A 14454-nucleotide genomic window follows, 5' to 3' on the forward strand; every position below is an offset into this window, starting at 1 on the left:
AATTGTTCAATGACTTACAAAAGTAGTCACACTATTGTCATTTTTTTAAATTTTACGATAGACTAACACAAAGTAGCACATAATTATAAAGTGGCAAAAGAAAGAACAGCAGGTTGTACAGGGTATGTCTGTACCAGCTTTGCACATTTACAACCTGAAACTTTTGCTCATTCTTTTTTGCAAGGTAGCTCAAACTCATCGACTGGCAGCAGTTTTCAAGTCTTGCCACTCATTCTGAATTACAGTGTTATTTGTCCTAAACACACGGTTTTTTTGCATGATTGCTAAAAAGTTGATTATTAGTCTTCAGGCAGGCACCTTCTTCTACATGTTTGCTGTTTCCCCTACAAGTAAATCTCTGTTGTGGCTCATTTTGCAAATTAAAAGTACCTTTTTAAAATAAAAATCATTAAGCACGTATTAAAAAATACTTTTTGTTAAGCCCACCTTTCTGTTTTAAAAACATTTTTTATTGGTCTGATGTAACATAGTAAATTTAAATGTTGTGTTTCTATTATCTCTAAGCGGAAAATCATCATATTTAACTAAAGAAATAATGGCTGGAAAAAAACAGCCTGTGTAATTAGTCTAATTTGTTGCACTCAATGAATTGAGTTACTGAAATCAATTAAAGGGGAAATAAAAAGTGTTTTGAAGCTAACAACTTTCAGTAATATTGTAGTTCGTTAAGGTGCATCTGTATAGGGCTTTTGACAAACTTCAAACAGGACTTCTTATGGCTATCTTTCAAAAATTGCTTTCTTCCCGTCACTCTTCCATAAAAAGCAGATTTGTAGCCATTTGACTTCTAGTTGTCCTGTCAACATATTCTCCCACCTGTGCTGTGGATCTCCGCACCTCCTCCCGAGTTACCTTTGGCCTCTTGGCTGCTTCTCTGATTAAGTTTTTGTCTTGGTGGGTTTGCATTTATCTTTGATCTATTTGATCTGATCTAATCTGTTATGATGCTGTTTATTCAGTAATGTTCCCTAATAAACATCTAAAGCCTTCACAAAACTGCTGGCTTCATGCTGTGATTAAATGACACACAGGTGAGCTTGGCTACTCTGGATATTATTTTGGGGTGTCAGATTAAAGGGGGAATGAAAACAAATGAACATGATACTTTTCCGATTTTTATCTGTAATAAAAAAATAAAACCATGTATCATTTTCCGTCTACTTCACCGTTATGTATCAGTATGTGTTTGCTTGCCACATAAACTCCAAATAAAATACACAGAGGTTTGTTATTGTAATGTGACAAAACATGGAAAAGTTCACAGGGTGGTACTACTTTCACATGGCAGTGTATAACTTTAGATTTTAAACACGTCTCAATTAACGGCTTAAGTTCTGTTCTGCAGATAATGCTATCCTCCATCTGTGTCACATGTTATTGCACTCTAGTGACATTTTTTTACCACCGTCGAACCAAGAACTGGGGTAATATGATTGCTCCTCTGATCCCCATCTTACCTCCCTGTCCTGCCTTACATCCCTCACAGGAGCAGCGAGGCCCCCCTGAGCTGTGTGGTCACCGATAGCCCGGCAGAAACGAGTCCCGAGTTGCAGCGCTGCGTTGAATGGCTCCAGGCGTACTTCAGTGAGCCGCAGACCGCTGGGAGTCTCCCGCTCCCTGCCTTTCACCACCCCGCCCTGCAAGGAGGTCTGTCATGGATAAATATTTGCAGAGCCATGACTGGGATCGGGCTTTCACTCTTAATTGTCAGTTACATCACTTACACTCACTAGCTCACTGTGTTATAATGAAGTATTTTATGGCTGAGAGGGAGAGTGGAAGAAAGTGGGTGGTGTGTGTGTGTGTGTGTGTGTGTGTGTGTGTGTGTGTGTGTGTGTGTGTGTGTGTGTGTGAGCGGCGGAGAGAGAACCGAACACAGAGCTGTAACTTGGTTCAGTAATCTGTGGCAGCTCTTACCACGCGTGTTAGTCTTGGCAAGCTTTTTCATGATTCTTGGCACATTCTTTGAAACTGATCGAATTCCACTCTTGACATTTTCAGACAGGAAGCTTTCTTTTCTTTTTCTTTTTCTTTCTCTGGCGTTTCTTTTTTTCTTTTTTAGATGAGAACATGTGAATGGTGGTAATGTTTGAATGAGCTTATTGTTGGCTTGATCAGTCACTTAGGGTGTGTAAAATGAAAGCGGCCCAGAAAACCGGACCATTAGTGCTCTTGTAGTAGGTAGCTGTGTTTGCAGTGTTAATAACATAGAAGCTGAAGAACAAAAATTAAGATTTAATTATCCCCAATGTAGTTGTTAAACACACAATAATTTTATTTCCTGCCATAATGATTATTGAAACCAAATTAAAAAGTCAGTGTCTTTGTCCAAACAATTAATGATTTTATCTATTTTATTTTATTTTTTACTGAGACACCCATTACATTTTAACGTAAAGATCTTTAGATCAGGGCATTTAGCCCCACATGCAAAATAGCTCACGCTCAATCAAATTGAAGGGAGAGACTGTGTGAATATCATTTTCCCAGTGTTGCCTTAGTTTCTTGATTAGATTTAACTCTGTGCTTTGACTAAGCCACTTTAAAACATGAATATGCTTTGATCTAAACCCCTCCATCTACCTGTGGCTGTACGTTTTGGGCTATTGTCCCGTCTAAAGGTGTTATGTCAAGCCTCTAATATGCTTAATTGCATGATTGTCTTGTATTCCTGAACAGCTTCCCTGTCCCTGCTAAAGAAAAGCATCCACACAGCATGGTGCTGCCACTGCCAAGATTCACAGTTGGTGTGCACTGTTACCGATTCACCATACATAGCATTTTAAATCGACAATTAGTGTTCTTTCTGTTAGTAGCTGTGCTTCCAGAGTGAATGATAGAGAACCTGAAGAACAAACGCTAAAAATGTATCATCCTTGGTTGTTTTGTATTGAAGGCACTACAATTTGGTTGCCTGATGAACTAATTGCGGGAAATTAAATAAAGAATGCTGTTTTCAATACAATTAAGGATTTTTTTGTTGTTTTAGACCTCTATTGCTTTTTAACCTAAACATTTTTAGATCTGCTCATATAGCCTCACATGCACACATGCATGGAAAAGAAATAATATATGCATTTAACCAATGTGCCTCTCTTCCCCTACAATCAGGCCTTAGCTGCTCTCTAATTTCATGCAGATCTGCGGTGCTTGAGTGATGGCATTTTCAATGAGCAGGTACTCCGTCGAGACCCTGTATACAGCTATGAGTCCCACGCTCCCGCAAAGGCAATGCAGAAAATACATCAGGACCAATTACGATATCAACTTTCAGTGTGATTCCCTTCGCCACCAAGTGCTTGTGTACCAGCCCCGGGCTCTTTCAAATCGCATCTCATCTGAAAGTCTTTGGGGTTTTAATTAAATTTCAGGATAGATGGAATTCTTCATTAGTACCTGATCTGAATAGGTGATTGTGCCGTGTTGCACCTCTTCCCCCCCAATCGCCTTTTGTTTTGGGGCTCTGTAAAATACAAGGTTGAGTCTTGGATTGCTCTCAGCAGTCGGAACCACAGGCCAAACTAAATGTGAGCATGAGGAGTAGTTGTCTTTTGAGAGTAAAAAAAAAAGATTTTTTTTTTTGTGCATTGATTTTCAAAAAATGTATGAATTGATTTAGCCTTTATGGAGTATAAATTCCTCCTTGATCGAGCCATGCTGTTGCCACCAGTCTACAAGGAAGAAAGGGATAAAAAACAAGTATAATCAGGTCATTACAATCTGTGACAACCAACTTTTGTTTGCTCAGTTATCTTTGGGGAGAACCTGAACGCGACAGCGCTCTCGCAGCACTTGTCATGTAATATTGAGTTGTGACCTTCGCTTGAAGTGTTGCCATGTTTATTTACACATTTCTGACAAAACAAGCCACTTTTCATATTAGCTGTCACGACATACCTGAGAAACAGAGGTGACATGAAAGGAGATTCGAGGCGTAGTTCCCTATATCGTCTGACTGTCACGCACAACATCACACGGAAGTTTGGCCAACAGGGGTAAAGGAATGGTGAGAGCGTGTGCACGTTATCCTCAGTTAGCTGGAGTGTGTGTGTGTGTGTGCTTGCTTTTTGCTCCCTCAGAAAACCACAGACGCCAACGTGGGTTCTTAAAATGATGCATATTCTTATCTCATTAATTATACATCCATATGTAACAGACGAGAGGATCTTAGTCTCAGTAAGTGGCACGGGGAATGTGCTGGGAGGGGGCCAGGCAAAGGGGGAGAAGGGCGCTCTTCAAAGCCCAAATGACTGTGTTCCTGCAGGAGCCTGAACCTCCCCCTGTGCACAGCGCAGGGCGAGATGAGACACTCACCAGGACTCGCCCCTGTGATGTGGAGAGGAATTAGGGAAATGAACGTTTTCAGAATATCGAATAATCAGAGAATCATCAGCACCCCGTCAGCCTTCAAAAGTATGGATCCCTTAAGACTCAAGAGACACTTTGACTGGGAGTCAAAGTCTTCCCTCCCATTAGACACAAAGGATAATGAGGTAGCTGCATTTCCACTATTGTCTTTTTACTCTCACAAGCTTGTAAGAGGTGACTGTCAGCTGGAGGTCGTCTTTCCAAATCTGTCATTAGCAGGGCTGATAGAAATCACTTTACAGCTTTCTTTTTTTCCTCCTCAAGATTGCTCTCATATACAAAATTATGACCAAATCAATCATATATGTCGATACCCTCATAATCACTAGATGTGTTCGATTTTTCTGCGAGTAAATCTATCTCTGCCTTTGCAGCAGCCCCATCACCTGGCCTCACAGCAGGTAAATGACCTGTGACATGATTATGGGCCGTCTGTAAACATGTAAGTGGTTTCCCTCAAGTTTTATTTAAACAATTGACATCACTGCACCCCAATCTAAAGAGGGTCCTGACCCCAGACACACCGTATTAGGCTCTTTATGAAGTATGGGGCTGGGGGACCGCTCTCTGAATCACTGCTGGTCACCTTGAGCGACCTGCATGAAGTGTCTGTCACAAACGCTGATGAGAGCAAAGTTCTTTAACCTCTGTATCTGCAGATGAAAGAACAGACACTTGTATTACACCCTGGCCCGGTCTGAGAAACAGGATTCGTAAAATGGTGTTAAGAGTAGAGATGGGCCAATCTTGGCTGATACTGATTTCCTGTTTTTTGTGAGGTCTGACCTTTTTTATTTATCTAAGGACTACGAGACATTAAGGTGCTTTGACAAAGGTAATAGTTTTTCCTTGGTTTCTATTAAGCAGTTGGTGATACATTTCTTTGCATGAAAAGTGCTTTACAAAATAAAGATTGTTGGATAATAATGATGCAATAAGCACTGTTAGAACGAATAAATTCCAGGACTTTCAGCCTTCTGCTTCTGAAACCTTACTGGCTTCAGATTATATTTTTTGTCATTTAAGATAAAAACCTTCGTATTGTGTTATTCACTAACAGCAGTTAAACAAATTTGTATTTTAATTCCAACTTAGGCTTCAAAACGTAATCAACAACAAAACAATGACTGATCAGTTTTCTTAGCATTTTCTTGTATGACTTCCTCAAAGTCAACAATCCAGATCCACTTTAAAACTGGAATATCCTGGAATTTTGTGTAATAATTGGAAATAATAATACAAACATGAGTTTTCTCTAACCTTTCCAATTATGTCACAATGAAACAACACATGGAGACTGTTGGAACTGTATAGAGATTAGGTTACATTTTAAAATATGAGATATTTTACCATATATATATATATATATATATATATATATATATATATATATATATATATATATATATATAAACACCAATAAAAGTTGACAAAGTTGTATTTAACTTGCTTGTTGTATTTAATAAGTTAAATATAAGTTATTAAATATGAATTAATTTGTAATTTCTCATAATTCTTTTGATCAAAGTGGACTTTAAAAGTCTTTAAATTAACTTCCTCAAACTTGTCGAAACCCCATATTAAGAGCATTGTAGCTTGTTGCTGACGATGCAGGTTTTAGTGGTTTGTCAACAGAGTTTGCATCAGCGGGGGGTTTGCCATCACCCCATTTTGGGCAGATCTTCGTCCACCCACCAGTGATGAAGCGATATCAGTATGCACTGCAGACATCACAAGGCCAAATCTGAGCTACAGGAGAGAGAGTGAAAAGCATAAAAAGAAAAATTTCAGGAGGTGTATCTTATCTCCTATCTCCTCAAAACATTAAGGCTGTCTGCGCAAGAGCCCGTCATCTCGTTGACAGCGTGATTATTACCTGAAAAATTATTAAACAGTACCTACGGGCCTTGTTCAAGACAAAGAACTCACATGGGTGTGCATCAATCAAACGTATCCCCTTTAGGTTTTACACTTATTCCCCCCAGTTTAGGCAAATTGCCTTGTTCACGTGGCTTTGTGTAGCAGAGAGTGACTATAAGGTAGCAAGGGAGCCTGGGGAGCAAAGGATGTTCGCTCTGTAGAAGAGAGACAGGGGTGTGACATGTTTTCACACAATGCCAATTTAGAGGGATTTCACATAGATCAGTTGTCATGTGCTCTCTTAGACCATATAAATGAGAGAGAATGGGAGATCACTAATTGAATTTTCATGACGGAGTACATGTGTATAGTAGACAAATTTCACCCAGTCCTGATAACGAGACTATTGTTCTCCTTCTTGTCCTGTGTGCCAAAAAGAAAAGTGTTTTTCCACTCGCTACACAAGCTGAGTGCATCAGAGTCTCAAGCTTTCGAGAGGCTTCAAATACTTTTCTCTTTCTTCAGCAATCAGAGCTAGACAAACATGCCTCTCAGTCACTGCCCGGTAATCCAGAAAAAAAAAAGATAATACTGCTTCTAAAGTGCTAATGAAATCAAAGCCGTTAATATGATCGGTTAAGCTGAGGATGATTTGAAGAATTCTGCCATTTAAGTGAAGATGATATAATGAATCTACTCTGAATAGAAAGCAATTAAAAGGACAAATTGGTCTGATTAACCTCAAAGTCATCCCACTGCCACAAATGGTTTTTGAAACATTCAAATTATTATTATTAAAAATCTGGAGCAGATTTGCAGTCGTTTTGGCCCCTCTTAATCCTTTTAAATGAAGGAGCGAACTTTTTTAATTTTAGCTGTGACCTTTCCGAAGCATAACCTAGATTTTTCTGCCATAGGAATAATTTTCTCACTTCTGCTTGTGTAGCATGATAATACTGGTTCTAAGGTCAAAGAGGGGGGACTTAATAGTATTTAGTTTTTAATGAGTCCTGTAAAGAATACAGATAGATGGACTTTGTGTTATACAGCGAGTGTTTTTTCAGGGCATATTCACAATTTTTGTTTTGATTAAAAGAGTTTAGTGTTCAACGCATCCAGATGAACCCTTTTCCTCTCGTTTCTTCCTCTCTGCCCTCTGCCGCCTGGGGAAGATGCCTTCACCAGCCGCGTGCTGCAGGTACTTCTAAGTGACGTGAAGTTTGGAGAGACGGTCTCGTATAAACGCCTCGCCCAGATGGTGGGAAACCCCAGAGCGGTGCGGGCGGTGGGAGGGGCCATGAGGAGGAATCCGGTGAGTGTAGAGGACTCTGATTGACAAGCTTCCATCTTTACTTAATTTATTTGAGCCAAAAGGGACAGTAATTGGTCTGATAGTGAAGCTATCTATTTTGTAAAATTATTAAATAAAATAAATAGTTTATTAATTGTTTCTGGAGGATTTACCTTGCTAGATGGGTTACACATAGCGCTAGAAATTTGCAGCTTTTTAAACTGTAATATATTAAACCTATAGATTATTATTATTAGTATATGTACATATAGAAATATTGTAGAAAAGCTCATGCTGAAAATGTCACTTTAGCCAAAAAAATTAAGAGCTTAATCTCATTAAATATTTTCAAATGTTTCATTTTTTCAGAAGAAACAATTTCTCAGTTATGTTAAATGTAAAGTCCATATTTTATGCTAATGCAGGAATAAAATCATTCATATGTGTAATATGTATCTATTTTGTTAATACTCTCACATATAGGAAGTGTCTACTTTTATTTAGTATAACATGTAATAAGGTTTTTTTTATTTAGGAAAGCAAATAAATATGTTTTTTAATTATCATTAATATTATTTTTATTATTAGACTTAAGCACAAGTATAGATTTAAAATCTGATTTTAGTGTTAGCTTTCATGCATTTAATTGTGCAGAATTCTAAACTTTCTTGCTGTTGTGCGTTTGATAGAGTAATCCTGGGAAAATAATAAGCTGATGATGGGTTAGACGGTTAGCTGATGGTTAGTTAAACTCCTAGCTGCTAGCAGCTAACCAGTTGCCAGTTGTAGTTTTAAGAACAGTGATGCCTTCATAAGAGTGATTGGCAGCTCTCCTTTAGTTTCCAGATGATGACTGTCATGTTTGTTTTTTCTAGTAAGCACGGGTAAAACTGGAGTAGCCAACTTTCCTTCAGCCAACTGACCGGCAGCAACAGGTGGGAGAGGGGCGGCACATTAGTTTGTGCAGCTGGAGAAATCTCTGGTCACTCCAGCAGTTTCTCTGGCATCCCATAAAAAAAGACTTACCCATGGGGACAGTATATCGGAAAACGTTTGCATTTCTGAAACTTTTAAATCTGGCACATGCTTAATACTAACTGATTTTCAAATCTGTTGTTTTGTTTGTTTTAGCTTTCTGCAGAGATGCCATTTACACAAATGTGTAAAAGTTTTCAATTGTGCAGGATATTCAATCTAAACCCTCGGTGTTTTCCACCATATGCAATCAGCACCTCCCTCTGAGAGCAGCCAAGGAGTAAAACTACCTACAGCGCTATGTTTTTCTTTTTTTTAAGCCCGCACCTTTTTGTTCCTGCTTCCTCCTGTCTGTACCGCTAACAACAAATCTCCGATTCTTGTAGGAAACCTGGTCCGCATCATTTTACCCACAAATCCACTGTGTACAAAATGGAAGGCCAGAGGGCAAGTGGTGTGTCTTCTTTTGATCAGACCCTTTGATCAAAGCCTGTTTAACTCTGCCCATGTAGCGCTGTGGGCACCGCCGGTGTGCTTGGTAAAAGCATAGAGCACTTCTCGTGTTATCTCCTTATATGTTCCATAAAATACCACATTGGAAATCTTAATCTTTATGCTCCGTTTTTCATCCGCTGCTGTTTAGAATTTAAATTTGTCCAAAAACTAATTCAAAATCTGCATATTTTTTTTTTTCTGTCAGAATTGAGGATGACATTGCACATTTTACCTTTTGATCCACTGCATTAAATTCTCTATATACTTTACACTTTGCAGTAGCCAGTGGCAATGCTGGTATATAGCTGTATAATAGTGCTCAGCCTCATGTTTTACAGACATTTCTTCCCTTTCGCCAGGGAGGCTGGGAGCCTGAGCCCTTAGCTCCTGATTCAGATCCAGAGTCAGATTGTCAGTGTCAATTACTTGTCAGTCGGACTGCTCCACTCAGGCTTCAGCTGTGAAAAGCTCAGTGTGCTTCATCGATCCTCGCCTCTCTGTGGCACTTCTTCACCAGGATTTGAGTATTGATAAGCCTGGTGTAGTGCTCTTTTTCCCCCCTAAGTGAAGAGGCAGATCCGAAGGCCTTGAGGGTACCCCGCTCTCCCTCCAAACCCGGGGAACAGTATTGATCCGAATACGCGAGCAGTATTTCTCTGTCTGCAAGGTTAATCAGGGGCTCAGAAAGTTTTATTGCTGTTGATATGGAAGAGGGTTTAATGATGGATTTCAACTGAAACACTGCTTGTCCAACTTTTCGTATGAAGGGCTGCGAGTGGAACCATCAATTCAGTGCACAGCTCTGTTAAATTAGAACGATGCAGCCACAGTGCAGCAGTAGTTTGGGATGTTTTTCCTGTTCGTGCAGCTCGAACAAAACGAGGACAGCATTTAGAATATTTCAAAAAAGAGACGATTCCAGCGGTTCACTCCAACCATCACCATGTTTCTTGTTTCGAATTCACAATGATCGAAGTCTTTTAGGCTTGCTTGTTTAATCTTTCTCCAGCCATTTAGTTTACAAAGAACTCGGGACCCCCCTGGCAGTCGTCTGCAACAAGAGTAAACGCTCCACCGACTTCCTCTTTTTAATGATCACAGGGTTATCAGATCTTAATGTTGACACCCTCTCGATTGAATATTCATTCTGCTGGTGTTTTTGCCCATTAATTTTTGATTGCTTCTTTGCTTTTCACTATTAAAGAGTAAAAAAACATTTATACCCAAAGACTGAGCCATCACCCTGAATGTGGATTTGTGCAGGATCAAACCAAATATTTCTGGTGTGGCACTTTGTTTGTTTATGCAGTGCAAGAACATGAAAAGTGAAAAATTAATCAGAAAGGGGCAGTTCATATTTTTTGCATGTTGGGTACTTTTAAGTCACACAAGTCTTTCATTTATTATGCATACCTGCTATGAAAATCTTTCAACTTTTGATTTGCTGTGACAATAAATGCTAAACTGTGACCTGAAAGCCTGCTATCTGGGGTTTTCTCTTTAAATATTTGCCCTTTTTCTTAGATGAAAACATCTTTTTGCATTTTTGCATTCAAGAAATTAAATAAAAAATGCACAGATTTAAAATAAATCAGAATCCAACTTTGAAAAGGTACTTTGGCATAAAGAAGTGTTGCAAAATGTATGTAAAAAAACATGTCTTTTCCCTCAGAGCGTCATACTTTACCCTGTCCATCTGTGCCAGGTTCCTCTCCTCATTCCTTGTCACCGAGTCATTTCCAGCTCTGGACAAAGTGGGCCGTACATGAGCGGCAGGGGTGACCATCTCAAACAATGGCTGCTCACCCATGAGAGGCAGAGAGGGGATGGCTGAAGCATGACAGAGCTCGACTGTTCTTTATTCAGTGTGCACACACACACCCACAAACACATACACTGACACACGGGTGTTTTCTCCATTTTATTTAAGCACACAAAACAAGGCTATAAAGTTAGGCATCTTGGCACACACTCTGGGACAACTGGAATTACTTGGAAATATTTCACTTTTTTTGTTAATCCAATAATAGAAATGCGGCATCGTTAATGCGATACAGGATTGTTGCAGAATTAGATTGTAGCAAAAATAACTTAAACAGAACAGTAGGAATTACAAACATATGCTCCCGTGGGCCCTCGTTGCATTTGCCAGATAGAGCTGGAATGGTTTTTCTAAAGCATTATTATTCCCTTAAAAATATGTCTCTTGCATTGTTGTTGTTGTTGTTGTTGTTTTTTTCTTTAGCAGAATTAGTCTTTGTACCTCTCGTTGTTTTTTTAATTTCCTGCCAAGTGAATGCTTTGTTCAACATCCAGTGATAAAGGCTCTGAATTTTATGGCTACAAAGCTTTGTAGTGAAGCATTTGTTTTGTCTTCATTTAGATCTCATTGTTTGCTCCTTATAATCCACCTAGAGTGGAGATGTCTTATATTATATACAGTACTCTTCTTACATTCAGACATGTTTAAATAAAAACATTTTAAAATGACAAATCTGTTCTTTTCATCCGTGGAACTTTGTTTTATTTAGGTGCTGATGTCTTATAAATTGCGCTCAGTTGAGCTCATTATTAATTATGCTGTGTGTCTTCTCTTCCCGCGCTGTCTGACTTATCAGAGCTCTTTTTATTTCTGAGTGGGCTTTTCCATTAGAGGGCAGTACAGAACGGGAAACAGAAGATCAACGTTTCAACCTTGAATTCATACAGCGTTTTTAATCTGTAATTTAAATGTTTATGTGTTACTTTATTATCATCACAACCCTGTTTAATCCCTGATGGGATATGTTTTGCTTTAAAAAGAGGTGGTGATGTGCATGTTTAGAGAAAGCAGTTGTTTTAACTTAATGTGCCTTGAACTTTTACTTTCTGTGTTTTTCTCACATTGATCTGTTGTTACTGTTACTGTTTGAATTCCTGATTCACCTCACTGTCTTCTGCTCCAAAGTGACCCTAACTTGCACATAGTTATTCCTCTTTTTTTCACCCCAGGTAGCCTAATAAAGCACCCTCCAAAAATAACCCTGGCTCTAACCCTTACAGAACCAATGCGAGTGGCCCGCCTGCTGAATATATTTGAACTTTGCTGAATTTTTGAATCTTCTTATCTGCCCCGGCTCCGTGCGGCTGTCTCGCTGCGCTCGCCGGACTCAGTTATTCTGCCATTGGAGCAGCATCGCAGCGTAAATGTTGAGGCAGCAGACAGGCAGATGAAGAATGAGACTCAGTCTGTGGTTTCACAGAGGGCTAATGATGCCTGTGGTGACTACAGGCTACAGTCAGCCCCCTAACGAAGGGAGCTGTGACACAGCCACAAGGGGTCCCATTTAAGCCAGACGCACTCTGAAGTGCACTGTAAGCACCCTCCTTTTTTTGCTAGTGGCCAAGTAAATTCTATGGAATGCCATGAATTTAGCAACGAGAGTGACTGAAGTCTTTAGAGTTGCACGGTTGATGTTTAAAAACAAGTCCAGCATCAAAGCGTCAAATATGCTGCCAGTAATTGGCCCTGTAATTTACGTAGGTACCCAAAGAGTCCCTCTAAAAATAACTACATCATTAATTTCTCAACTTTTGTTCGTTTTTTAAATATTTCTTGCTAGTATTAGATGTGTTATAATAATGTTTGCTTTATTTTGTCGTATTTTCACCACCTTTATATCATTCAGGCTCAGAAATAAAAGGAATCATATTTAAAGAAGCTCATCTGCACTTTTAATCTCTGGGAAACCTTTAGTTTTGCCTTCATACCTGCCTCCATTTCACAAAGAGACTGCACGGGTGCATGAGCGCACATGCACGGGCTGTTGTGCACGTGGGTGCGTGAAAACGTGGCCATGCATGCTTGTGTGTGCACATGTGTATGTCCATATGTGTGTGGGTGAAGTGGATGATATTGAGTCTGACTTCATAAATCACCCAGACACTGATAAACTCCCCATGCACCCACACACCGCTAATGGGCAACCCTTAAGGAGTGTGAGTGTCTCGTGCGGCGTTTGATTCAACATTTATTAACCCCCTCACACACGCGCGCACACATTTTCTCTCTTTTTCTCTATCTCTCTCTCTCACATACACACCAACATACAAGTGACACACACTTATTTGAGCCCCTGAAAAGCGGGGATACGGTTGGTGGCATCCGTAGCATCAGTGCGGGGTTTTGACCTGGCCGGGCTGAATTAATCACAGCCCAATAGTAGGCAAGATGCATTTTGGCTTATACCATCCGCACCAGAGACAACAACAGCCACTGCATTTCCTAACATTAGTTCCCTTCTCATAACTTATATCCTGTCTCCAACTCCCCACTTCCCATCTCATATCCTGGCACCCCTCCTCATTATAGAACAATTTTCTGCCCCCACATTAAACACAAACACACTCTGTGCTTCCATCTCCTTCTCTTCATACATGTCAGCTCATATTTCTGCCGTCATCACAACCTGCAACCCTCTGGAACAAGCTGCAAAGCTTAGTGGAGTCCCCGGCAGAATTAATGACACAGCCGCATTGCTGATTTCATAAATAGCCTTTCTTCCAGAAGAAGTTTGTGTGCTTAAAATATATCAAGTCACAACTTTTTGGTGCGTGTTAAGCTCGGCTGCAGGTAGCGCGGCGATACTGGGAGAACCAGAGGAGTATCCAGCATGCAGATAGGCAGCCTCCAACATTCAGACAAACAGTCAGACATTAGGATAGATAGCTGGATATACAGACATTAGAGTTGGTTTTTGGCTGCCGTATCAGGTTTCCTCCCCCTCTGTCTGTCTGCCGGGACGGCCTTTTCTCTGAGGCCCTGACACCGAGGCACCACACAGCCAGCCACGACAGCTGCCACAGCAGCATCTAATACCAGCACACTCCATGCTCCGCCGGCACTACAAAGAAAACCATCATTTCAAACATGGCACACTTTGATGCTCTTGTAATGATCTTTTTTTGTTGTTTTGAGAGAGAAAGCAGGAGGATGCAGGATTCGTATGGTGCCCCTTATTTAATGTTTGTTTCTTGAGAACAAAGAGACTGCTCTCTACTGCTACAAGTTAAAGATTAAATGAGCAAAAAACTCTTTGTGGAATCAGCAAGCAACTTTGTGCATATATGTAACCTTGTGTAACCTAAGCGTTGGTTTTGGGCTTTCTGATTAGGAACGGCTGACGAATGACCGTACATTACATGAGAGCGATTACCTTTGAGTGTGCGCGTATCAATCTGCGACTGTGCAGTGGGCTTGTCAGTGTGGTAAGGAGAGTGTCTCAGCCTGGAGAAAGTGCAGGTCTAGCCTTGGTCATGTTGATGGAGGGGCGGCACTTCAGAGGCTCCGGGACCCCATGGCACCAGTCTCCCCGGTCCCCCAGACAGACTGGGAGCATCTGGGCTCTGTCAGCGCCTCTGGCCCCTGCAGACTCCGATCTATATGACGGGAGAGAGGAGTGCAT

At 40.3% G+C, this 14454-nt stretch overlaps 1 protein-coding gene across 1 annotated transcript in view; it reads left to right on the forward strand.

Moving 5' to 3' along the window:
- The window catches only part of mgmt (O-6-methylguanine-DNA methyltransferase), a 34381-nt gene extending 21671 nt beyond the window's left edge, over positions 1-12710 (forward strand). Inside the window, exons 3-5 of the mRNA XM_047350980.1 lie at positions 1508-1668; positions 7422-7561; positions 10716-12710. Coding sequence (XP_047206936.1) covers positions 1508-1668; positions 7422-7561; positions 10716-10844 — 430 coding nt within the window. The 3' untranslated portion in view covers positions 10845-12710. The remainder of the gene's footprint in view (positions 1-1507; positions 1669-7421; positions 7562-10715) is intronic.
- Positions 12711-14454: the final 1744 nt, after the last annotated feature.

Source organism: Girardinichthys multiradiatus, chromosome 22 (assembly GCF_021462225.1).
Source record: "Girardinichthys multiradiatus isolate DD_20200921_A chromosome 22, DD_fGirMul_XY1, whole genome shotgun sequence".
In the NCBI taxonomy this organism is placed as follows: domain Eukaryota; kingdom Metazoa; phylum Chordata; class Actinopteri; order Cyprinodontiformes; family Goodeidae; genus Girardinichthys; species Girardinichthys multiradiatus.